The sequence below is a fragment of the Eschrichtius robustus genome, chromosome 15, assembly GCF_028021215.1.
Source record: "Eschrichtius robustus isolate mEscRob2 chromosome 15, mEscRob2.pri, whole genome shotgun sequence".
Taxonomy (NCBI): domain Eukaryota; kingdom Metazoa; phylum Chordata; class Mammalia; order Artiodactyla; family Eschrichtiidae; genus Eschrichtius; species Eschrichtius robustus.
This window is the reverse complement of record NC_090838.1, coordinates 40,644,540-40,670,698: the sequence shown is the minus strand read 5'-3', so window position 1 is coordinate 40,670,698 and position 26,159 is coordinate 40,644,540. Positions and strand designations below refer to the sequence as shown.

Genomic DNA, 26,159 nt, shown 5'->3' with positions numbered 1-26,159 from the left:
AAGTAGTGGAGGAGGAGAGAACGACCAATGTGCTGAAGAGAGAGCAAAGAGAAAAGTAAAGGCGAGTCATATTTAAAAATTGGTAAAATTGGGAAAGTGGAGATAGATACATTTGTTAATTGACCCTCCACCATGCTCACTTCTCTTTCTAATTCTACGCTACCATATGTACCCTCTATGGCTAATCGGTGTTTTCAAACGTCCTCATTCTCTTCTCCCTCTCCTTCCTCCCTTTTCCTCTCTCCCTCCCCTTCCTTTTCCACCACCTTCTCTTCCTCCTCCTCCCCCCTCCTCATCTTCCTCCTCCTCCCTCCCCTCCTCCTCCTCCTCCTCTTTCCCACCCCCAGCAAAATCTGTGCACAAGAAACTGTCCTCTGTTGTCATTCACACCTTAGCCTGAATGAACTATCTGGGGCCAACCTTTGTTGTAAAACGAAAGGCTCACCCACTGTTAAAGGAATATTAAGCATTGACTTGCTGGTAGAAGAGACATTTAAGGAGCCAGCATCCCTTCCCACCTCCCCTGAAATCACATATAAGTTATTTCACCAATAGGAAAATTCAATTCCAATCTCACAAATCCCCAGGAAAGGGGCATAAAAAATTTTTTTAAATGAGTATATATACTTCATATATTTTTTTAGTTTCCTTTTTTAAAAAAATTTTTTTTCTAACAGGTTTTTCAGAAACTAGCTTGAAAGGGTAACGTGTTAAAGACCCTCTTTTAAAATCTTCTGTTCTCTAAATACACGTGATTTTAAAATCATATAGAAACATTGAGATACTCTAAGTCCTTGCTCCTCTACGTGAGGTCCGTGGCCAGCCGCGCTGGCATCACCGGAGCACGTGTGGGTGACACAGTACGGGGGAGCCCCACCTGCTGATTCAGAGTCCACATTTTAACAAGGTGATTCATATGCACACAAAAGTTTGAGAAGCACTGCCTTAGGATAAAGATTTCCGCTCTGCCCCAACCTTACTCTTTCTGTGCTTCTTCTCAAGAAGCAAAATGCCAGGCAGCCTCTTACTCTTTGCATTATCCTCCCCCCACCCCTATCGTGGAGAAGCCTCGGTGACGGGGCCACGTGATCCCAGAAGTGTCTGGGCCCCAGCCTGGCTCAGAGCTTCCCCCTGCCCCCCCAGACTCCAGACACAGCCTCACTGCCTTTTCCCTGGCCTCCTCTTGGTGCACAGACCTGATTTGAACAAAGCAGCTTTGATCCCAAAGAATTTGGTCAGTGAATTCTCACCATGTAATTGTCTGGAATGCTCGTAAAATGTCATTCTGTGTGAGCCTGGTGCTATGACAGTCTTCCACAAGAATTCCCAAAGGCCAAGACCAAGTCCAGCCAGCCTCTCTGGGAATGCACACTCTTCGAATTGTTCTCAGTGAGCTCAACTGTTGGTAAATATGGATGGGAGGGCAATAACAGGGCTCTAGAAGACACAGGGATACACGGAGCAGGGAGGAATGATGCCTAGGCGGCCATGACAGGTCTCCCAGGAGAGGTACGAGGCCAGCTGCATGGGAGAGCCTCTTACAAGCACCAATAGCTGGGCCTCACCCCCGGAGTCTGATTGGTAGGGATGAGGCCTAAATATGGGTATCTTAAATATTAAAGCTCTAACGATTTTAATGACTCTAACATGCAGCCAGGACTGGGAAACAGATTTTAAAAGGAGTGAGGACAGGCTATCTCAGCTAATGGCACCATCGCCCACCCGGACCTGCTCCCAGCCCCTCCCTTTCCCCCAGGCCCACAGACCATCTGTCACTGTCTCGGGGTCACCTCTTCTGAATTCGCTCACCCACCGCTCACCTCTGTCTCAGTGCTCCCACTGCCCTCCACCTTGCTCAGCCTCTCTCCCCTCCTACCAGCCTCCCTGTACTATAATCTACTCCTGAATCTTTCCTCTGCAACGTACGCCTGACTTTCTAAAACAAGGTAGGATTCTGTCACGGTCATGCCTGAAAACATTCCAGAGGCCCTGCTGACAAACTCCACACCCCACAGCATGGCTCAGGACCCTCTTGGCAGGCTGGTTTCTTTTCCAACTATCCCCTCGGTCCCATAACTCAGGTAAGATCCCCCATTGACACACCTGTGTTTCTGCTGTTTCTATCCTTGATGGAGTCCCACTGATTCTCACAGGCCAAGCTGAAGCATCACCTCTCCAGCAGAGCCTTCCCTACTGCCCTCTGCAGTTGAGGACTCCTTTCTCTGGGACCCCTATTAGATAACATCTGTACACGTTCCAGAATAGGAGAGAGCAGATTTCCACAGCTCATTTGGATAGTTGCTTCCGCGTCTGCCTCGCCTACTAGATTTATGTTTCCAGACAGCAGGGATCATGTTTGCATCTGTATCCCCCAAGCACCCAGCACGGAGCCTGTACCTAGAGGAAATTCAGCAGGTGTTTGTGAAATGGACGTGTGAATGAGTGAGCCCTCTTACTAAATTCTTGTTGACTGAATCAATTAACTCTACCATTAATTCTGAGAAAATGCACTGTTATGAACAGGATCATTTTCACAAGAAGCTTTGTATGTTGTTCTCCTTCCAAAATTAGAAAAGAAGGATTGGTATGGGGTCTCAGTTTGAAAATTTAAAAAAAAAGTGTCGTTGCCCCAGAGGGTCTAGCTGGAGTGCCTGCTCCGAGGCAGAGCAGCTAGAGTGGGCTCCTTGTGAACCTGTCCCCCTGCCCGTCTGACCCCAGCTGGACAAGCCAGCAGGCTGAGCCCTCTGTGCTCCTCTCTCAGAGGCATAAGCATTGCTGCAAATCCATGCAAAAGGTGCACCTGACCTTTTGTTCTGGGCCCAGAACAACAGGAGTCAGGTTATCACCCAGACCTCAGAGGACATCTGGGGACCAAGGAGGTTACAGTTCGCGTTCCAGCCTGCCTCCCCCTTTCCCTTTGTGTTCAGCAAAATAAAAGGCAACGATATTCTGATTTTTATAACGTCTCTCACCTAAAAGTAGCACAAATAACTTTGAGAATAGATCCCTTGGAACCACACACTCAAAACCTCAAAATCTGTTTCCCTGGGGGGAGATAATCTGAGAATGGTTTGAACTTGGCTCCTCCAGCAACGTTATCAAGAAGGCAGGAAGCATTACCGCTGTGGATGATATCCTGGAAGATATTCCCATCATACTGGAGTTGACCAAGAGGTGCCGTTAGAGGTCACGCCTGTGACCACGCTATCCTATCACTGCCTCTCCCCGCCCTGGGCCTGGGCTCTCCTGGCTGTTCCTTGGAACTAGAAGGTAACCACCAACTACCGTGAGTCAGGAGAACACTGTGGAGGGGAATTTGGCATGAATGGAGAAAAGCAGGGAGTGTCAGGAAAGGCTACTGAATGGGGGCTTCCCTTCAGCACAGGGGCCTCGGACTCCTCAGCTGCCAGCTGTGTCTCTCACCTGCTGGGCCCTGTCTGTAGCTCAAGATACAATCAGTCGACAGATGTTAAGCCAGAAAATTGCAGGGCACAGACAAGGTGACATGCTGTCCCTTAGGTCCACTGTAGTCTGGGGCTAGCTCTTCCTGCCCCAAAACATCACGAGACCTGCAGAGCAGTTTCCCTCAACCTGGGTCATACATTAGGTTCACCTGGGGAGCTCTCAAAACATACGGGCGCCTGGGGCCCTCCCCCAGAGATTCTGATTTAATTGGCATAGAGTAGAGCTTGAACATCAAGGTTATTTAAAAGTTCTCAGGCTGTTCTGACGGCCGGTTTTGAGAAACACTGCTGTAGGTCCACCCTGAATAAAAATGCTTCCTCTGCAGTCCATAGCATGGAGGGCCCTAGGATGTAATTAAATTCTCCTGAAGGATTAGACCAGCTATGAGCTATTTGGAAACAGGGATCAATCTTACTTCTCTTTAGCCCCAGCACCTGATGTGGCACTTGGAATACAGTAAGTGCTCAATAAAGGTTTGCCTAAATGATGAATGCATCAACTCAGATGCCCCAAATCTGCCCCCAACTTAGCTCCACAGCCCAGCGTTCTACCAGAAATAACTGAACTAAAACAGGCAGCAGCCCTAATTTCAAATTTTGCTTTTTTGCTTTATTATGTTACACCCACTACTAACTTACTACTTTAAAATAAATGCAGTGCTAGGGCTGTCTCTTCAAAGTTCTAAACTTCTAGATTCATTGTTTGCTTTGCAAAATAAAAAAAAAGTAACTGAATTTTAATGCTTAATTAAAATTAAAACAACTTGTCAAGATGGTCAAATTGGTCAATTCAGCAAAAGAAATTAACTTGGGTAAAAATGAAAGGTAGTCTTATTTCAAGAAGCAGGGAACAAAACCTAAGGAGGAAGTGGTACTGGCTGAGAATACAAAAAAGTTCAGGTATGTTCAAGGATGACAGATCTTAAAAGGTCAGTTAGGGAATCTAAGCTATATGAACAATAATTTTAATATTTGAGGCTGACGGTTGATGTCAAGAGGTCCAACTAGAAATTTTCCCTCGGTACCGCCATCCATAATAAAATCCTAGCCTCAGATGGTATTTCTTATGATATCTTAAAAAAATTTTAGGCTAAACTTATCTGGTAGAAATAGGCATAAGGGGACAAAATAAACCAGCTGTTTGACTAAATGTTCCATCTCCCACCCAGCGATGTAAGCATGGCCTCAGATGACTGACGTTACCCCATCTGCCTCAGCCTGGTTTCAACCCAAGGAGGAAGGTGAAAACATTTAAGTGACTTCACATGAAAATCAGCTTGGCGTGTTGAATATTTACTTGAATTTTTATCAGGAAGCCGGTCTATCTTCCATACGACGGCCCGGTAGGCACTCTCATATTTTGCTGACCCCACAGTGACCTGTATGACAGGTTCAGATTCAGGTTCATGTAAACTCCCCAGACACGCCCGGCGGTTCATTTTGGCTTTCAGGGACTTCTGCCTCTGGAGGTTCATGGTCCAGAGAGCCTTGATCCACTGTGATGGAACAGGAAAGTGTATCATTATGTTGTCACAGGACCTCAAGGATGGTCTCTGGACCAACGGGGCCATGTTGACAAAGGCCTGAAGCTCCACATACGCCCCCTGGACAACCACTACAGACTTCAGGGAAAAGGGAAGATCTTCCCCGCTATACAAAGTCTTGAAACGCATCAGCTCAAACCGGCAGGCATCCAGAGGTACAAACTTAATGATTCTTGATTGCTCAAATTCTTGTGCTTTCACACACTTATGAAAATGATAGTCAAGAATATCAATCCCCTTCTTTTCTGGGTCTTTTTCAAAATAGCATTCATTTCGTTTCTGCAGCTCAAGGTCATTCAAGGTTAAAAAGCATTCTGTGTTCCCATTCACAAAGCAGAGGCAACAGATTTGAGTTATCACAGCACTTTCAACCAATTTTCCTTCTTCTTTAGTGATTTTACCCCAAAAGTTGTCCACAAGTTCAAGGAAAATTTCTTGTTCCTCATAGTTCTTCTTTGGTTTTGAAACAGCTGGCAGCTTCATCAGCTCCTCCTCCACACTGGTCAGAAAGTCAAGGAAGTCATGGTACTCTGTGGATCCCAACTTCAGCATTTGTTCTATGTCTGGTTCGTGAACTACTTCTGTCTTAGAATGGTATTTCCTTTTTTCTGTGTAAGACACATGTTCAATCTTCACAGTATGGATTTTTCCTGTCACACTAAAGTTCTCAACTTTGGGTTCAGAAAGCCTGCAGTATGGATTGAGCTGTAACTCTTTAAACGGTTTTTCTAACCCCTTCTCATAATACATTTGCAAAATCCCTCCAGGTAAGACTTTGAGAAAAATTGGCCCCCACTGACGGGAAGACATCATGTTCTTCTTCTCAGGAATTCTCAACATGAAAGCCCATCCGGCTTTTGGCTGACTCCTGAAGAGCATGTGGGGGACAAAGGAAGAGGCAGCATCTTCAGCATACAGACACTGCGTAGACAAATTTCCAAATGAGTCTTGGCTCTCAGCTGATTGGAGATGTTCAAGTTTCTCACAGATATAGTTGAGTGAACATTGATTTAAGCCTTTTTGATCAACAGGCATCTCTTTGTCTCTTGATGGGACCATCTTTCTGCTTCCTGGAGGGTCAAAGGTGAGCTGGGAAGCACTGCCTTCATCTTTCCAAAATGGACTTGAAAAGGCACAATCCTCCTGAAAATACTGAAACTGGGGAGTATCACTTTGGAACCCTAAGCTTTCAGCCTGGTGAGGGTTCGTTTCATCTGGAAGACCCACTTTGGGAGCTGGATGGATACATGAGTGGTCACTGAGTAAGGAAGCATGGGATAAACAGGTTGGTTTAGTAGGCAATAAGGAAGACCCTGCTCCAGGTATAAGTGGACTGTTTGAAGATGATTCTGGAATAGGATAAAGCACATGAGTCCCTGCTTTGGGGATGCCAGGAAAACCCGGGAAGTCTTTGGTAGGTGTAGAAAGAGGAGAGTTACTTGGAGGTCCTGGACTGAAATAAAAGTCTATGATTGGAGAGGAGAGAGGGGTACTGCTGGTGGAGGAATATCCACTGGGAAATTCCTGAGTACCAGAAAGGTTCAGTTTAAGTCCATTTGGCCTACAAATGCCTTGATTCTCCAGAGGGAAATTCTTTGACTTTTGAGAAGACTGAAAAGCGGGGTCATCATCAAATGTGACCCAATTGCCTGGGTTTGTGGAGCACATCTTTGGGATCAGATTGTGGTCTTGCCAATGAATCAGATATGTTGTCTCTGTTAAAGGAGAAAGAGAAAATAAGAATATAAAATGAGGGGGAAAAATTCAAGTTACTAGAGGTCATTTGTTCTGAGAAACACTTGGATTTAAAAGTATCCAGATTTATAAATTAACTGAGTTTAAAGAAATGCTTAAAAACTGTAACACTTTTGATGGCTGAATGGATTAAAAAAACAAGATCTAACCGTATGCTGTTTATAAGAGACCCATTTTAGATTTAAGGACACACATAGACTGAATGTGAAAAGATGGAAAAAGATATTCTATACAAATAGAAACCAAAAGAGAGCCGGGGTAGCCATGCTAATACAGGACAAAATAGACTTTAAGTCAAAAACTGTCACGAGGGACAAAAAAGGGCATTATATAATGAAAAAAGGGTCAATTCACCAGGAAGATATAACTATTATGAGTATCAGAGCACCCAAATATATGAAGCAAACATTAAAAAACTGAAGGGAGAAAAAGATAGCAACACAATACTAGTAGGAGATCTCAATACCCCAATTTCAATAATGGATAGGACATCCAGATAGAAGATCAATAAGGAAACAGAGGACTTGAACAACGCTATAGATCAAATGAACCTACCAGACATATACAAAATATTCCACACAACAGCATCAGAATACATTCTTCTCAAGCACATGCATAACATTCTTCAGGATAAATCACACGTTAGTTTACAAAAAAAGTATCAAAAATTTAAGAAGACTGAAATCATATCAAGTATCTTTTCCAACTACAATAGAATGAAACTGGAAATCAAGAGCAGAAAAAAACTGGAAAATTCACAAGCATGTGGAAATTAAGCAATACACTCTTCAACAACCAATGGCTCAAAGAAGAAACCAAAGAGGAAATTAGAAAATATCTTAAGACAGAGAGGGCAGACAGCAGAAGCAAGAAGAACCACAATCCTGCAGCCTGTGGAACAAAAACCACATTCACAGAAAGACAGACAAAATGAAAAGGCAGAGGGCTATGTACCAAATGAAGGAACAAGATAAAACCCCAGAAAAGCAACTAAATGAAGTGGAGATAGGCAACCTTCCAGAAAAAGAATTCAGAATAATGATAGTGAAGATGATCCAGGACCTCAGAAAAAGAATGGAGGCAAAGATCAAGAAGATGCAAGAAATGTTTAACAAAGACCTAGAAGAATTAAAGAACAAACATCTAGAAGAATTAAAGAACAAACAAACAGAGATGAACAATACAATAACTGAAATGAAAAATACACTAGAAGCAATCACTAGCAGAATAACTGAGGCAAAAGAACAGATAAGTGACCTGGAAGACAGAATGGTGGAACTCACTGCTGTGGAACAGAATAAAGAAAAAACAATGAAAAGAAATGAAGACAGCCTAAGAGACCTCTGGGACAACAGTAAACGTACCAACATTCACATTATAGGGGGTCCCAGAAGGTGAAGAGAGAGAGAAAGGACCCAAGAAAATATGTGAAGAGATTATAGTAAAAAAAACTTCCCTAACATGAGAAAGGAAATAGTCACCCAAGTCCAGGAAGCGCAGACAATTCCAGGCAGGATAAACCCAAGGAGAAACATGCTGAGACAGACAGTAATCAAAGTGACAAAAACTAAAGACAAAGAAAAATTATTAAAAGCAACAAGGGAAAACTGACAAATAACATAAAAGGGAACTCCCAAAAGGTTAACAGCTGATTTCTCAGCAGAAACTCCACAAGCCAGAATGGAGTGGCACGATATATTCAAAGTGATGAAAAGGAAGAACTTACAACCAAGATTACTCTACCCAGCACGGATCTCATTCAGACTTGATGGAGAAATCAAAAGTTTTACAGACAAGCAAAAGCTAAGAGAATTCAGCACCACCAAACCAGCTCTACAGCAAATGCTAAAGGAACTTCTCTAAGTGGGAAACACAAGAGAAGAAAAGGACCTACAAAAACAAATCCAAAACCATTAAGACAATGGTAATAGGAACATACATATCGATAATTACTGTAAATGTGAATGGAGTAAATTCTCCAACCAAAAGACACAGTCTCGCTGAAGGGATACAAAAACAAGATCCATATATATGCTGTCTACAAGAGGCTCACTTCAAACCTAGGGACACATACAGACTGAAAGTGAGGGGATGTCAAAAGATTTTCCATGCAAATGAAAATCAAAAGAAAGATGGAATAGCAATACTCATGTCAGATGAAATAGACTTTAAAATAAAGAATGTTACAAGAGACAAGAACACTACATAATGATCAAGGGATCAATCCAAGAAGATATAACAATTATAAATATATATGTACCAAACACAGGAGCACCTCGATACATGAGGCAAATGTTAACAGCTATAAAAGAGGAAATCTTTTATAATAATAGTGGGGGACTTTAACACCTCACTTACACCAATGGACAGATCATCCAGACAGAAAATTAATGAGGAAACACAAGCTTTAAAAGACACAGTAGACCAGATAGATTTAATTGATATTTATAGGACATTCCATCCGAAAACAGTAGATTACACTTTCTTCTCAAGTGCACAAGGAACATTCTCCAGGATAGATCACATCTTGGGTCACAAATCAAGCCTCAGTAAATTTAAGAAAATTGAAATCATATCAAGCATCTTTTCCGACCACAACGCTATGAGATTAGAAATCAATTACAGGGAAAAAAACGTAAAAAAACACAAACACATAGAGGCTAAACAATACGTTACTAAATAACCAAGAGATCACTGAAGAAATCAAAGAGGAAATCAAAAAATACCTAGAGACAAATGACAACGAAAACACAATGATCTAAAACCTATGGGATGCAGCAAAAGCAGTTCTAAGAGGGAAGTTTATAGCAATAAATCCTACCTCAAGACACAAGAAAAATCTCAAACAATCTAATCTTACACCTAAAGGAACTAGAAAAAGAAGAACAAACAAAACCCAAAGTTAGTAGAAGGAAAGAAATCATAAAGATCAGAGCAGAAATAAACGAAATAGAAACAAAGAAAACAGTAGCAAAGATCAATAAAACTAAAAGCTGGTTCTTTGAGTAGATAAACAAAGTTGATAAACCTTTAGCCAGACTCATCAAGAAAAAGAGGGAGAGGATTCAAATCAATAAAATTAGAAATGAAAAGGGAGAAGTTACAACAGACACCGCAGAAATACAAAGCATCCTAAGAGACTACTACAAGCAACTCTATGCCAATCAAATGCACAACGTGGAAGAAATGGACAAATTCTTAGAAAGGTATAACCTTCCAAGACTGAACCAGGAAGAAATAGAAAATATGAACAGACCAATCACAAGTAATGAAATTGAAAGTGTGAGTAAAAATCTTCCAACAAACAAAAGTCCACGACCAGATGGCTTCACAGGTGAATTTTATCAAACATTTAGAGAAGAGCTAACACCCATCCTTCTCAAACTCTTCCAAAAAATTGCAAAGGAAGGAACACTCCAAAACTCATTCTATGAGGCCACCATCACCCTGATACCAAAACCAGACAAAGATACTACAAAAAAAAAAGAAAAAAGGAAAATTACAGACCAATTCTACAAAAAAAGAAAATTACAGACCAATGTCACTGATGAATATAGATGCAAAAATCCTCAACAAAATACTAGCAAACAGAACCCAACAACACATTAAAACTATCATACACCATGATCAAGTGGGATTTATCCCAGGGATGCAAGGATTCTTCAATATACGCAAATCAATCAATGTGATACACCATGTGAACAAACTGAAGAATAAAAACCATATGATCATCTCAATGGATGCAGAAAAAGCTTTTGATGGGAGGCCTTCAAGATGGTGGAGGAGTAAGACGTGGAGATCACCTTCCTCCCCACAAATACATCAGAAATACATCTACATGTGGAACAACTCCTACAGAACACCTACTGAACACTGGCAGAAGACCTCAGACTTCCCAAAAGGCAAGAAACTCCCCACGTACCTGGGTAGGGCAAAAGAAAAAAGGAAAAACAAAGACAAAAGAATAGGGACAGGACCTGCACCTCTGGGAGGGAGCTGTGAAGGAGGAAAAGTTTCCACACACTAGGAAGCCCTTTCACTAGTGGAGACGGGGGGTGGCGGGGGGGGGGAAGCTTCGGAGCCACAGAGGAGAGCGCAGCAACAGGGGTGCAGAGGGCAAAGCAGAGAGATTCCCGCACAGAGGATTGATGCCGACCAGCACTCACCAGCCTGAGACGCTTGTCTGCTCACTCGCCGGGGCGGGTGGGGGCTGGGAGCTGAGGCTCTGGCTTCGGAGGTCAGATCCCAGGGAGAGGACTGGGGTTGGCTGCAAGAACACAGCCTGAAGGGAGCTGGTGTGCCACAGCTAGCCAGGAGGGAGTCCGGGAAAAAGTCTGGAACTGCATAAGAGGCAAGAGACCATTGTTTTGGGGTGTGCGAGGAGAGGGGATTCAGAGCACCACCTAATCGAGCTCTAGAGATGGGTGCAAGCAGCGGCTATCAGTGCGGACACCAGAGACGGGAATGAAACGCTAAGGCTGCTGCTGCAGCCACCAAGAAGCCTGTGTGCAAGCACAGGTCACTACCCACTCCTCCCCTCCCAGGAGACTGTGCAGCCCGCCACTGCCAGGGTCCCGTGATCCAGGGACAACTGCCCCAAGAGAACACACAGCGTGTCTCAGGCTGTTGTAACGTTACACAGGCTTCTGCCACCGCAGGCTTGCCCTGAATTCTGTACGCCTCCCTCCCCCCGGCCTGAGTGAGCCAGAGCCCCCTAATCAGCTGGTATTTTAACCCCGTCCTGTCTGAGGGAAGAACAGATGCCCTCAGGCAACCCAAATGCAGAGGCGGGGCCAATTCCAAAGCTGAACCCCAGGAGCTGTGCGAACAAAGAAGAGAAAGGGAAATTTTCCCCAGGAGCAGCAGGAGCAGCAGATTAAATCTCCACAGTCAACTTGATGTACCCTGCATCTCTGGAATACCTGAATAGACAACGAATCATCCCAAAATTGAGGCGGTGGACTTCGGGAGCAACTGTAGACTTGAAGTTTGCTATCTGCACCTAATTTGTTTTTGGTTTTATGTTTATTGTAGTTTAGTATTTAGAGTTTATCATTGGTAGATTTGTTTATGGATTTGGTTGCTCTCTTCCTTTTTTTTTTTTTATAAATAGATATATATTTTTTTCCTTTTTCTCTTTTTGTGAGTGTGTATGTGTCTGCTTCTTTGTGTGATTTTGTCTGTATAGCTTTGCTTTGCTTTTACCATTTGTCGTAGGGTTCTGTCTGTCCGGTTTTTTTTTTTGTTTCTTTTTGTTTTTTTGTATAGTTTTTAGTGCTTGTTATCATTGGTGGACTTGTTTTTTGGTTTGGTTGCTCTCTTCTTTCTTTCTTTCTTTTTATTACTTTTTAATTTTTTATTTTTAATAATTCTTTTATTTTTTATTTTAATGACTTGATTTTATTTTATTTATTATTTTTTCCTCTCTTCCTTTCTTTTTTTTCTCTCTTTTCTTCTCAGCCATGTGGCTGACAGGGTCTTGGGGCTCCGGCCAGGTGTCAGGCCTGTGCCTCTGAGGTGGGAGAGCCGAGTTCAGGACATTGGTCCATCAGAGATCTCCCGGCTCCACGTAATATGAAATGGCCAAAGTTCTCCCAGAGATCTCCATCTTAACGTTAAGACCCAGCTCCACTCAACGACCAGCAAGCTACAGTGCTGCACACCCTCTGCCAAACAACTAGCAAGACAGGAACACAATCCCACTCATTAGAAGAGAGACTGCCTAAAATCATAATAAGGTCACAGACACCCCAAAACACACCACCGGATGCGGTCCAGCCCACCAGGAAGACAAGATCCAGCCCCATCCACCAGAACACAGGTACCAGTCCCCCCCACCAGGAAGCCTCCACAACCCATTGAACCAACCTTAGGCACTGGGGGCAGACACCAAAAACAACGGGAACTACAAACTGGCAGCCTGCGAAACACAGTAAGTTAAGCAAAATGAGAAGACAGAGAAACACATAGCAGATGAAGGAGCAAGGTAAAAACACCACCAGACCAAACAAATGAAGAGGAAACAGGCAGTCTATCTGAAAAAGAATTCAGAATAATGATAGTAAAGATGATCCAAAATCTTGGAAATAGAAAGGAGAAAATATAAGAAACGTTTAACAAGGACCTAGAAGAACTAAAGAGCGAACAAACAACGATGAACAAGACAATAAATGAAATTAAAAATTCTCTAGAAGGAATCAATAGCAGAATGACTGAGGCAGAAGAACAGATAAGCGACCGGGAAGATAAAATAGTGGAAATAACTACCACAGAGCAGAATAAAGAAAAAAGAAAGAAAAGGATTGAGGACGGTCTCAGAGACCTCTGGGACAACATTAAACACACCAACATGCGAATTATAGAGGTCCCAGAAGAAGAAGAGAAAAAGAAAGGGACTGAGAAAATATTTGAAGAGATTATAGTTGAAAACTTCCCTAATATGGGAAAGGAAATAGTCAATCAAGTCCAGGAAGCACAGAGAGTCCCATACAGGAGAAATTCATGGAGAAACATGCCAAGACACATATTACTCAAACTATGAAAAATTAAATACAAAGAAAATATATTAAAAGCAGCAAGGGAAAAGCAACAAATAACATTCAAGGGAATCTCCATAAGGTTAACAGCAGATCTTTCAGCAGAAACTCTGCAAGCCAGAAGGGAGTGGCAGGACATATTTAAAGTGATGAAAGGGTAAAAGCTACAACCAAGATCATTCTACCCAGCAAGGATCTCATTCAGATTCGACAGAGAAATTAAAACCTTTAGAGAAAAGCAAAAGCTAACAGAATTCAGCACCACCAAGCCAGCTTTACAACAAATGCTAAACGAACTTCTCTAGGCAGAAAACACGAGAGAAGCAAAAGACTTACAATAACAAACCCAAAACAGTTAAGAAAATGGTAATAGGAACATACATACCAATAATTACCTTAAATGTAAATGGATTAAATGCTCCCACCAAAAGATATAGACTGGCTGAATGGATACAAAACAAGACCCATATATATGCTGTCTACAAGAGACCCACTTCAGGCCTAGGGACACATACAGACTGAGAGTGAGGGGATGGAAAAAGATATTCCATGCAAATGGAAATCAAAAGAAAGCTGGAGGAGCAATTCTCATATCAGAAAAAATGGACTTTAAAATAAAGACTATTACAAGGGACAAAGAAGGACACTACATAATGATCAAGGGATCAACCCAAGAAGAAGATATAACAATTGTAAATATTTCTGCACTCAACATAGGAGCACCTCAATACATAAGGCAAATGCTAACAGCCATAAAAGGGGAAATCGACAGTAACACAATCATAGTAGGGGACTTTAACACCCCACTTTCACCAATGGACAGATCATCCAAAATGAAAATAAATAAGGAAACACAAGCTTTAAATGATACATTATACAAGATGGACTTAATTGATATTAATAGGACATTCCATCCAAAAACAACAGAATACACTTTCTTCTCAAGTGCTCATGGAACATTCTCCAGGATAGATCATATCCTGGGTCACAAATCAAGCCTTGGTAAATTTAAGAAAATTGAAGTCGTATCAAGTATCCTTTCCGACCACAATGCTATGAGCCTAGATATCAATTACAAGAAAAATCTGTAAAAAACACAAACACATGGAGGCTAAACAATACACTACTAAATAACCAAGAGATCACTGAAGAAATCAAAGAGGAAATCAAAAAATACCTAGAAACAAATGGCAATGAAAACACGACAACCCAAAACCTATGGGATGAGGAAAAAGCAGTTCTAAGAGGGCAGTTTAGAGCAATACAATCCTACCTGAAGAAACAAGAAACATCTCAAATAAACAACCTAACATTACACCTAAAGCAATTAGAGAAAGAAGAACAAAACAACCCCAAAGTTAGCGGAAGGAAAGAAATCATAAAGATAAGATCAGAAATAAAGGGAAAAAATTGAAGGAAAGAATAGCAAAGATCAATAAAACTAAAAGCTGGTTCTTTGAGAAGATAAACAAAATTGATAAACCATTAGCCAGACTCATCAAGAAAAAAAGGGAGAAGACTCAAATCCATAGAATTAGAAGTGAAAAAGGAGAAGTAACAACTGGCACTGCAGAAATATAAAGGATCATGAGAGATTACTACAAGCAACTATAAGTCAATAAAATGGACAACCTGGAAGAAATGGACAAATTCTTAGAAAAGCACAATCTTCCGAGACTGAACCAGAAAGAAATAGAAAATGTAAACAGACCAATCACAAGAACTGCAATTGAGACTGTGATTAAAAATCTTCCACCAAACAAAAGCCCAGAACCAAATGGCTTCACAGGCAAATTCCATCAAACATTTAGAGAAGAGCTAACACCTATCCTTCTCAAACTCTTCCAAAATATAGCAGAGGGAGGAACACTCCCAAACTCATTCTACGAGGCCACCATCACCCTGATACCAAAACCAGACAAAGATGTCACAAACAAAGAAAACTACAGGTCAATATCACTGATGAACATAGATGCAAAAATCCTCAACAAAATACTAGCAAACAGAATCCAACAGCATATTAAAAGGATCATACACCATGATCAAGTGGGGTTTATCCCAGGAATGCAAGGATTCTTCAATATACGCAAATCAATCAATGTGATACACCATATTAACAAACTGAAGGAGAAAAGCCTTATGATCATCTCAATAGATGCAGAAAAAGCTTTCGACGAAGTTCAACACCTATTTATGATAAAAACGCTCCAGAAAGTAGGCGTAGAGGGAACTTACCTCAACATAATAAAGGCCATATATGACAAACCCACAACCAACATCGTTCTCAATGGTGAAAAACTGAAACCATTTCCAATAAGATCAAGAACAAGACAAGGTTGCCCACTCTCACCACTATTATTCAACATAGTTTTGGAAGTTTTAGCCACAGCAATCAGAGAAGAAAAAGAAATAAAAAGAATCCAAATCGGAAAAGAAGAAGTAAAACTGTCACTGTTTGCAGATGACATGATACTCTACATCGAGAATCCTAAAGATGCAACCAGAAAACGACTAGTGCTAATCAATGAATTTGGTAAAGTTGCAGGATACAAAATTAATGCACAGAAATCTCCTGCATTCCTATACACTAGTGACGAAAAATCTGAAAGAGAAATTAAGGAAACACTCCCATTTACCATTGCAACAAAAAGAATAAAATACCTAGAAATAAACCTACCTAGAGAGACAAAAGACCTGCATGCAGAAAACTATAAGACACTGTTGAAAGAAATTAAAGATGATACCAAGAGATGGAGAGATATACCACGTTCTTGGATTGGAAGAATCAATATTGTGAAAATGACTATACTACCCAAAGCAATCTACAGATGCAATGCAATCCCTATCAAATTACCAACGGCATTTTTCACAGAACTAGAACAAAAAATTGCACAATTTGTATGGAAACACCAAAGACCCCGAATAGCCAAAGCAATCCTGAGGGAAAAAAACGAGCTGGAAGAATCAGACTGCCTTACTTCACACTGTACTACAAAGCTACAGTAATCAAAACAATATGGTGCTGGCACAAAAACAGAAATATAGATCAATGGAACAGGATAGAAAGCCCAGAGATCAATCCACACACCTATGGTCAACTAATCTATGACGAAGAAGGCAAGGATATACAATGAAGAAAAGACAGTCTCTTCAATAAGTGGTGCTGGGAAAACTGGACAGCTACACGAGAAAAAATGAAATTAGAACACTCCTGAACACCATACACAAAAATAAACTCAAAATGGATTAGAGACCTAAATGTAAGACCAGACACTATAAAACTCTTAGAGGAAAACATAGGAAGAACACTCTTTGACATAAATCAAAGCAAGATCTTTTTTGACCCACCTCCTAGAGTAATGGAAATAAAAACAAAAATAAACAAATGGGACCAAATGAAACTTCAAAGCTTTTGCACAGCAAAGGAAACTATAAACAAGACAAAAAGACAACCCTCAGAATGGGAGAAAATATTTGCAAACGAATCAATGGACAAAGGATTACTCTACAAAATATATCAACAGCTCATGCAACTCAATATTACAGAAACAATGCAATCAAAAAATGGGCAGAAGACCTAAATAGACATTTCTCCAATGAAGACATACAGATGACCAAGAAGCACATGAAAAGCTGCTCAACATCACTAATTATTAGAGGAATGCAAATCAAAACTACAATGAGGTATCTTCTCACACCAGTTAGAATGGGCATCATCAGAAAATCTACAAAAAACAAATGCTGGAGAGGGTGTGGAGAAAAGGGAACCCTCTTGCACTGTTGGTGGTTATGTAAATTGATACAGCCACTATGGAGAACAATATGGAGGTTCCTTAAAAAACTAAAAATAGAATTACCACATGACCCATCAATCCCACTACTGGGCATATACCCAGAGAAAACCATAATTCAAAAAAGACACATGCACCCCAATGTTCATTGCAGCACTATTTACAATAGCCAGGTCATGGAAGCAACCTAAATGCCCATCGACAGACAAATGGATAAAGAAGATGTGGTACGTATATACAATGGAATATTACTTAGCCATAAAAAGGAACGAAACTGGGTCATTTGTAGAGACGTGGATGGACCTAGAGACTGTCATACAGAGTGAAATAAGTCAGAAAGAGAAAAACAAATATCGTATATTAACACATATATGTGGAATCTAGAAAAATGGTACAGATGAACTGGTTTGCAAGGCAGAAATAGACAGACAGACGTAGAGAACAAATGTAGGGACACCAAGGAGGGAAGGAGGAGTGGGATGAATTGGGAGGTTGGGATTGATATATATACACTAATATGTATAAAATAGATAACTGAGAGCCTGCTGTATAGCACAGGGAACTCCACTTCTCTGTACAGTAGAAACTAACACAACATTGTAAAACAACTATATCCCAATTTATAAAATTTTTTTTTAAATTGCAGTGTTTTTGAGTCAATTCAAAAAGTCTGTATTTGAATGACTATTATATAGTTAGACCTTGTTAGTGCTATAGAAGAATACAGGAGGAGAAGATAAAAACCCAATTTACAATGAACTTATAACCCATTGACAGCCCCAAAGGTTTACAGTTTAGAAGCATTTTCAAATTCATGATCTCACTTATCAAAACAACCCTGGGAGGTATATATCATTATTCCCATTTCATAGCTGAGATTACTTGGGTTTAGAGTCATTACCTAAAGTCACCCAACTGGTAAGAGGCAGAACTAGGATTTTTTTTTTTATAATAGGTTTATTGATATATAATTCACATATATAGGGACTTCCCTGGTGGTCCAGTGGGTAAGACTCCACGCTCCCAATGCAGCGGGCTCGGGTTCAATTCCTGGTCGGGGAACTAGATCCTGCATGCAAGCCGCAACTAAGAGTTCGCATGCCGCAACTAAAGATCCTGCGTGCCACAATGAAGATCCCGAGTGCTGCAACTAAGACCCAGTGCAGCCAAAATAAATAAATAAATAAATAAATAAATAAATAAATAAATAATTTGAAAAATTCACATACATAAAATGACAATTCACTGATGTTTCATTCAGTGATATTCAGAGTTGTGCAACCATCACTACTATCTAATTCCAGAACATTCTTATCAATTTAAAAATAAACTTTGTACCTATTAGCAGTCACTTCCCATTTTCCTCCTTCCCCAGGCCCTGACAATCTCCTTTCTTTTCCTATGAATTTGCCTAGTCTGGGCATTTCATTTAAATAGAATCTACAACATATGGCCTTTTGTGCCTGGCTTCTTTCACTCAGCATAATGTTTTCAAAGTTCATCCATGTTGTGGCATGTATCAGAACTTCATTCCTCTTTGTGGCTGAGTAATATTTCATCGTGAGAGTATCTCACGTTTTGCTTAGCCACTCATCGGTTGAGGGACATTTGGTTTGCTTCTATTTTTTGGCCATTATGAATATTCCTGCTATGAGCATTTGTGTAGAAGCCTCAGTGTGATCATTTCTCTTGGGTATATACCTAGGCTAGGAAAAAACCAGATTTTGAACACAGGTCACTTCATCCTGATCTAGTACAACATATATTATTGAAAGTATTCTAATGATATCAGAGGCAATGAGCTGTACAGGCCCCAGCACTGACCTAGGGGCTGGGTACCCGAATGCTGGTCACTGCTCTGCCACTTACAAGCTGCGTGCTAAGCCCCTCCGGACGTTCACTGATTAGAGTAGAATAATCTCTGAGGTCATTTCCAACTCTAAAATAATTCTATTGTGGTTGACATCCAACTGGATTTTTTTTCCAAAGCAGAAATTGTGTTACCACTGGTGTTTTTAACCAAACTGACAGAAAGTAAAACTCCATGAGATCTACTGATGTGAAAATTCAAAATCTGTTGGAATAAAGCCCATGAGAAAGGCATATTTTTCTCCCTCTGACCCGCTTGCTCACCTCCCCTTGTGGATAATGAAGGCTCAGCCAATGCAGTCATTCAAGCTTGGAAAAGAGCCAACACAAAGAGAGAGAGGGCCTGGGGCTCCACTGGGGACCGGGCACGCTCAGTGCTGTCATTTGCTAAATCCACACATTCCTGAGGGCACAAAAACACACAGTGGAGCAGTAGCCCAGGCCAGCTGGCTCTCTCTGGAGGGCATTTCACTGTCACTGCTCTTGGGCTAGAGTTGATATAAAGTACTTTCCCTTCGAAGCAGGAAGGGCAGTGTTTCCATGGGACACAGCCAGGAGGTGCAGAGGCAGGAAATCAGGAACAATATCCTTGATCCATCCCATCCCACCATCTTCAGAAGGAATCCAGCCAAAATAATTCTTCGTATAGGGTGAGAGATTGTGTAAATATTTGCTTTAGTTGGGCTTATAAAAAGAGAGAAAAAGAGAAGACCAAGAGAAGAAATAATTCAGCTTCAGACTGAATTCTATTCTGATCTACACCAAACATTTCACTTCATCCATTTTCCATTGGGAGCTTCAACATTTGGAAGTGATACTGGTTTCTTCAGAGTTTTTGCTTATTATGAGAAAAAAAGTGACTTCCATAAGCCAAATAAAGAAAGCAATCTCACTACTTTTTAAGTGACCTTTGAACTTTTTAAAAGCACACCTTGCAAAAAAATCTCCTACCTTGAAGGCAAAATCTATGCAAAGCGCACTCTTTGCCCTGTGTAAGACTCTTCCACAGGGAGGCACTCAGCAAATATAACGTGAGTTTAATTCAACCAAACAGAATTGTGCCCAATAGGAACCCAAACCTTTGTCCTTGTTGAAAAGGCAGCACTTAGATGTTGCTCTGAGGTGAGCGGCTAAGACTCCAGCTCTCTGTGGTCAGGGACAGGTTTGCTTCCCACTGTGCTCCTCTTTCTCCTCTTCTGTACCCCTCTTGTGCCCTTCCTTATCAATCTTTATACACGTATTTCCATTTCTCTCTTACCTCTTTTGCCCCTTCCCTCTCTATATGACCTCATCTTTCTCTTTTAGTCTCAAAGAACCCACAATCCCAAGCCGTTCTCCCAAAGTCAACAACTAGAATCAATTCCAACCAGCACTTTCCTTCCCTCCTGACCCATCCCCACCCCAAGCAGGGAAAGGGGGGGGCCACATCCTGTCCAGAGCATTGGTCTGTCCAAGGCCCACTGGGTCTCAGGGAGGGATGAGAAAGCTCAGAGTCAAGGGATCTAGAATGTGTCTTCTTTTAATCATCTGCAACTTCACGCCATCTACTTCAGGACACTGGAATCCAAAAGTATTCAAGCAATAACACCTATTTAACCTCAGTATTTTTTTATTCTGCATTGCAAATGGAATAGGATTTAAATCTATGCCTCCCAGAGGGCCCTGAATTCTACCATTCCAGAGCCCTTTCAAGGCAACATCTCATTTAAACTTTACAACAATCCAGATGCGACGAGAGCCTTGGAATGCCATCTCCAAAGTCTGGATCCGGTTAGTGGAGAGCTGGGAACCCAGGACTCCTGGGACCAAGTCCCCAGCTGCCTTCCTCTGAAGCAAAGATTCCCCTGGTTCAACTCCCTGGCTTTCTCCTCAGCTGTGGATTCCATCCTACCTTACATACCCCAATCCTTTCAGAGGTCTGTTTTCAGTCAATCTGGATTATCCTGAAACTCCTAGAAGACAATTCCAGACAAACTTCACAGACAAGGCAAGACACCAAGACTCCAAATGAGGCACAGAGAGAAAAGTAAAATGTATTATGGTGGAAATTTCTAGAAGTCAATCTCTGAGGCTTGAAGGTTTCTAGGGGAGCGTGTTTGCTTCCCCTTAAGACTATCAGACATTCTTTTCAGCTGCCTATTTTCAAAGCAGCACCAGGGTCCAGTAAACTTAAGAACAAATTAAAAGTCAATGCACATGCTTACACTGGGAATAACAAGGTTGTAGGTAGACAGTGGTTTTTCAACCTTTCACCTCAACACCTGTGACAGTGGCATTCAGAAGCATTTAACAACCTCTCAAAATATTTAGGGAAGCCCTAAAATAATTAATTACCACCACCATTCTAAGTGTTGGGTCAGCAAAGGAGTGCCCCAGGTCACGACAAACGTGAGAAAGGCTGTACTTACACACAATTCCTGCACCTGACCCCCTTCTTCCACTGAAGAAATCATACCAGGAGAAAGACAAATATTATATGATACCACATATCTAAAAAAGTAGTACAAATGAACTTATTTGCAAAACAGAAACAGACTCACAGATGTAGAAAACAAACTTATGGTTACCAAAGGGGAGGGGTGGGGGAAGGATAAATTGGGAGTATGGGATTAACAGATGGACACTAACACATATAAAACAGATGAACAACAAGGATTTACTGTATAGCACAGGGAACTATATTCAATATTTTGTAATAAACCATAATGGAAAAGAATCGACAAAATATATATAGATATATACATACATATGTATAAATGAATTACTTTGCTATATACCTGAAACTACCACAATATTGCAAATCAACTACACTTCAATTAAAAAAATAAATCATACTGGAATTCTTATAAAAGTATTATGGAAATTGTCATAAATTTATTCAAATTATTTTAAAAAGTAAACCTTTCACCAATAGAAATACCTTAAATATTATTAATAATATTGCAAATTATTTACAATAAGCCTTATGAATAAGGAGCACTGGTATGGAAAAATGACCTCACCAAAAAGAATTTTGGGATACAAGTTTTCAAGTTATTGTAGGAAAAATTCATATATTCTTTGAGAGTCAGAAGGAGGGGTCATGTCTCATCCATTAGGGCATTTTCCACATTGCCTGCAAATGTCTGACATAAATATGCACCTCAATAAATTTTTGATTGAATAATTTTAAACGGTCTTTTCAGTTTTCCATAAAGTAAATCTCTGTACTGCCCTCCCCAGTTCAAAGAATCACTGAATTTAGAGTTTGTTGTTGTGTTAACCTAACACAACAACAAACATTTATCAAGTACTAGGTGCTCCCGGTCTGCTAAGGACTGTATGTGCATAATCTCATTTAATCCTTACAACCCTATGAGGGGTTGATATAATAATATGATATAATATAAATTTATATATTATTATCATTTTTTTAGAAAAGGAAAATAAGGCTCAGAGAGGTTTATCTACTTGCCTAAAGTCACCCAGCCAGTAAGAGGCAGACCTGGACTATGACCTGGTCTGTCTGATCCCAAAGTCTATGACTGACAGCATCCACCACCCCAGAGGTGCCGACAGATCCAAGGACTTGCCGGTGTCACCATGCCACCTTCCACTAAGGGGAAAGCTCCAGGGCAAGAGCCACCACTTCCTAGAGCCAGGAACTCTCTAAACTGAAGGATGCTGTTCTCATCTGAGAAAAGCCTGTTTCTCCACAAAGCCCAGCCCAAGTGTCTGCCTTGGGACATCAGGCTGTGGGTAAGACAAACTCTGAGACAGTTGTTCTCAAGAACAACAACTCAGGAGCAATTTGGGTCAATTCCGAGAGTAGCTTTCACATCTCAGCCTGCCCTACTTCCCATCCCTTTTCGACTGCATCAACTGGCCATCCCACCCTTAGTGATGAACAATTATTCAGACTTGCTGCCCAACACATACATTTAGGTCCACCCTCCCTTCTGATGACCATCTTGGTATACTGTCTGAGTCCCCAAACTCTGCGTAACCCCCTGCATCCGTCCTTCCTCCCATGCCATCCCCCTCCCGCCTCTATTCTCCATTGTCTACTTCTGCTGTTCTTGGCAGTTTTCCTTTGCTTTTCTGGAGAAACCATGCAAACAAAGTGTAGATATGAAGTTCTACCTTTCCCTGTAGATCGTCAAACAAAATCAGATTAGAGGCATTTGGTTGTTAAATCAGCATTCCAGGTGGTCTGCAGCTGCAGACTCTGTCCCCACTTCAGTGAGTCATCTGTGGAGACCCCCACCCTCTAGGATGACCTCTAGGCTCTTGCTTCTCTGTCTCTGCCAGGCGCTGGGGGAGGACTGATGCTGAAGAGGTATCCAGCAGAGTTCAGGGAAGCGCCACCGACACCTAGCAGCAGCTTCTAGCTCTCAGCCCCGCCCAAACTGTCACTGTCGGGCTGACTCCTACTCAAGCTCCATGAACACATCTGGACCCTGAGCAACGCCCTCGCCTCTCCAGAGGGCTGAATTTAGTCCTTTATGCCTGTGACTTTATTGCTCTACAGCAACGCTGCATAATCTAGAGAAAGAATGTCTTCATGTCAGTTTCTGTGTGGTTTCATTGACTGCCCCCCAAAGAAGGAATTCTCTGACTCTCCCCAATGCCTGACTCCTCAACTGCAATACTGGAACCAGGCTGGAGCTGCGTTTGAAAAAAACAACCTCCCTCTCATTTTGTGTGGTTGGGAGTCTGTAATACCCTCTTTGCATTCCGGGATATATTGAGATATCCCAGAAACAAAGCCAAAGTCAGGGATAGCCCAGTGTGCAAAATGCATCCTTGAAGAATTTTCTTAAAGGTTTGCTATGAAAGTATTTAAAATATTCCTCTAGAATTTTTCCCTTTAAAGGGGAAACTGAAAATTTGAAACAGACAACACAAAACCCTAAGTGGAGGGAAAACCCTTGCAGAGCACACTCTCAACCTAAGTCGTAGGAGAGGTGCCCACTGCATGTACTGCATGTATTATTAATACATATGTTCTGCAGCCCATAATATTTCATCGCAAACACATGTGGCATTTAGTTCACCTCTGTGACAGGAAATACCATTTGTAAAATTAAACCACAGCAAAAGCTATCCGTGCCTTCCAATATTATCCTTGCTGGTTCCCTTCGTACATGTGGCTGGTGGCTGTAAACTTAAAGCCTGAAAACCTGGGACCCACAACCCAAGACTCAGCATCACTCCATACGAGTGGTTCTCGAGCGATTTAATTTCCCAGCGCACGTGTGGCAGAGCCTGGAGACATTTTTGGTCATTACAACTAGCGGTGGGCAGGTGCTACTGTCATCTAGTGAGTAGATGCTGCTGAATGGATCCTATATTGCACAGGATGGCCCCACAGCAAAGAATTATCCAGCCCAACGTATCAGTAGTGCCCAGGCTGAGAAATCCTGCCCTATATTGAGGTCAGTGAGCTGAGTGTGGTGAGCGGGTGTCCACCCCCCCTGCATGTGTCTACTTTGTGCACGGTGAATAGGAAGCTTTAATTTGGCGATTTGCCTGAAGTTGCACAACCAGAAAATGGTCAGAATCGAACCCTGTGTCGGTCCGCAAATCTCCTGCTCTTTCCACTACATCACACTGTCTACCAGAGCAGGAATCAATAGGAGAGAGGGATTCACAATAGCCAAGACATGGAAGCAAGCTAAGTGTCCATCAACAGATGAATGGATAAAGAAGATGTGGTATACATACACAATGGAATACTACTCAGCCGTAAAAAAGAATGAAATAATGCCATTTGCGGCAACATGGATGGACCTAGAGATTATCATACTAAGTGAAGTAAGTCAGACAAATATCCAATGTTATCACTTGTATGTGGAATCTAAAAAAATGATACAAATGAACTTATTTACAAAACAGAAATAGACATACATAGAAAACAAACTTATGTTTACCAAAGGGGAAAGGGGGGAGGGAAAGGGATAAATTCAGAGTTTGGGATTAGCAGATACAAACTACTATTATAAAATAGATAAACAACAAGGTTGTACTGTATAGCACAGGGAACTACATTCAATACCTTGTAATAAACTATAATGGAAAAGAAAAAATATAAACAGAAGTTATACATTTGTTTCATTTCAACAAATGAAACAACCCAAAAATGCATAAAGAAAAGTTAATCCTTTTCCGTTTATTTTCATCCCACTATGGTAATTCTGTTAAAAGCACAGTATGTGTTTTTCCACAGTTTCCATGTTCATATAAATACAAACAAATATATGTACACATATGGAAGTTTTGCTTTAGGATCATACTATACATGATGCTTGCTTTTTAAAATATCGGCTTAATAATATATTATGGATATCCCTCCAGTTTGATAAATATAGATCTAACTCAAAAAAAAAAACAAAAAAAGAATAGGAGAGAGGGCAATAAAGGAATATTTTAAAAGAAGACTTGACAGGACTCGGACACCAAATGCGATCTAGAAAACACGGGAAAGGGGAAGTCTGGCACTTAGAAAAGTAGAGACATAGGAGAGGCAGGAAGAGGAGCCGCGTTTACACACGTCGGTCAAGTCTGAAGTACATCCAAGTAGAAACACCCAGCAAGGAGCTTGAAGCACGGGATGGTACCTGGAGAGAAAACAGGCGGCAGTACATGTAGAATTGGGGGTCTTTTTTGGGTAAGTGAGAGTTGAACGCAGGAGAGAAAGGGAGAGGCCACAGGGTGCCCAAAGCTGAGGACTGGGTCGCTTTACAGGAGGAGGAAAAGAAAAGGAGAAAGGAAGACACGCCCAAGAGGCCAAGGTAAAAGCAGGAGGTGCAGGGACCCAAAAGGCAGAAAGCATGTCCTCATGGGACCTTGAAGAGCTGCAAGGGGCAGGAAAATAGAGACGGGACAGATGACCTTCAGGTTTGGTGATTAGGTCAACGGTGACAGGGGTGGGAGTGAGGCCAGTCTGGAAGCAAAGGGAGCATGGATCCTGGGGGTCCATGGGCAGAGTCTGGGCTATATCTTGGCCACCTCCCCCGCCCCGCCCCTCCAGTTCCTGGGTTTCTGCAGCTCTGGGGCTGTGTTGTTTCCTGGATGGACTGATTTCTGGCAGCCTTATAACTGCCCGCCTCTTCATACCTTACCTACCTCCTGGTCTCTGGAGCACAAAAGGGCCCCAGGGCCTCCCACCCTCTGAAAAATCCAGCCCACCCGGGGCCAGGGACAGCGCGCAGGCAAGGG

At 41.6% G+C, this 26,159-nt stretch overlaps 1 protein-coding gene across 2 annotated transcripts in view; it reads right to left on the bottom strand.

Moving 5' to 3' along the window:
- STON1 (stonin 1) overlaps positions 1–26,159 on the bottom strand; it is a 56,119-nt gene that overhangs the window by 8,211 nt on the left and 21,749 nt on the right. Inside the window, exons 2-3 of one of the 2 annotated variants that reach the window (XM_068564389.1) lie at positions 10,930–11,103; positions 4,762–6,723 (exon numbers count right to left, since the gene is read on the bottom strand). In XM_068564389.1, coding sequence (XP_068420490.1) covers positions 4,762–6,676 — 1,915 coding nt within the window. In that variant the 5' untranslated portion in view covers positions 6,677–6,723; positions 10,930–11,103. The remainder of the gene's footprint in view (positions 1–4,761; positions 6,724–10,929; positions 11,104–26,159) is intronic. The other variant, XM_068564390.1, reaches the window with a different exon arrangement.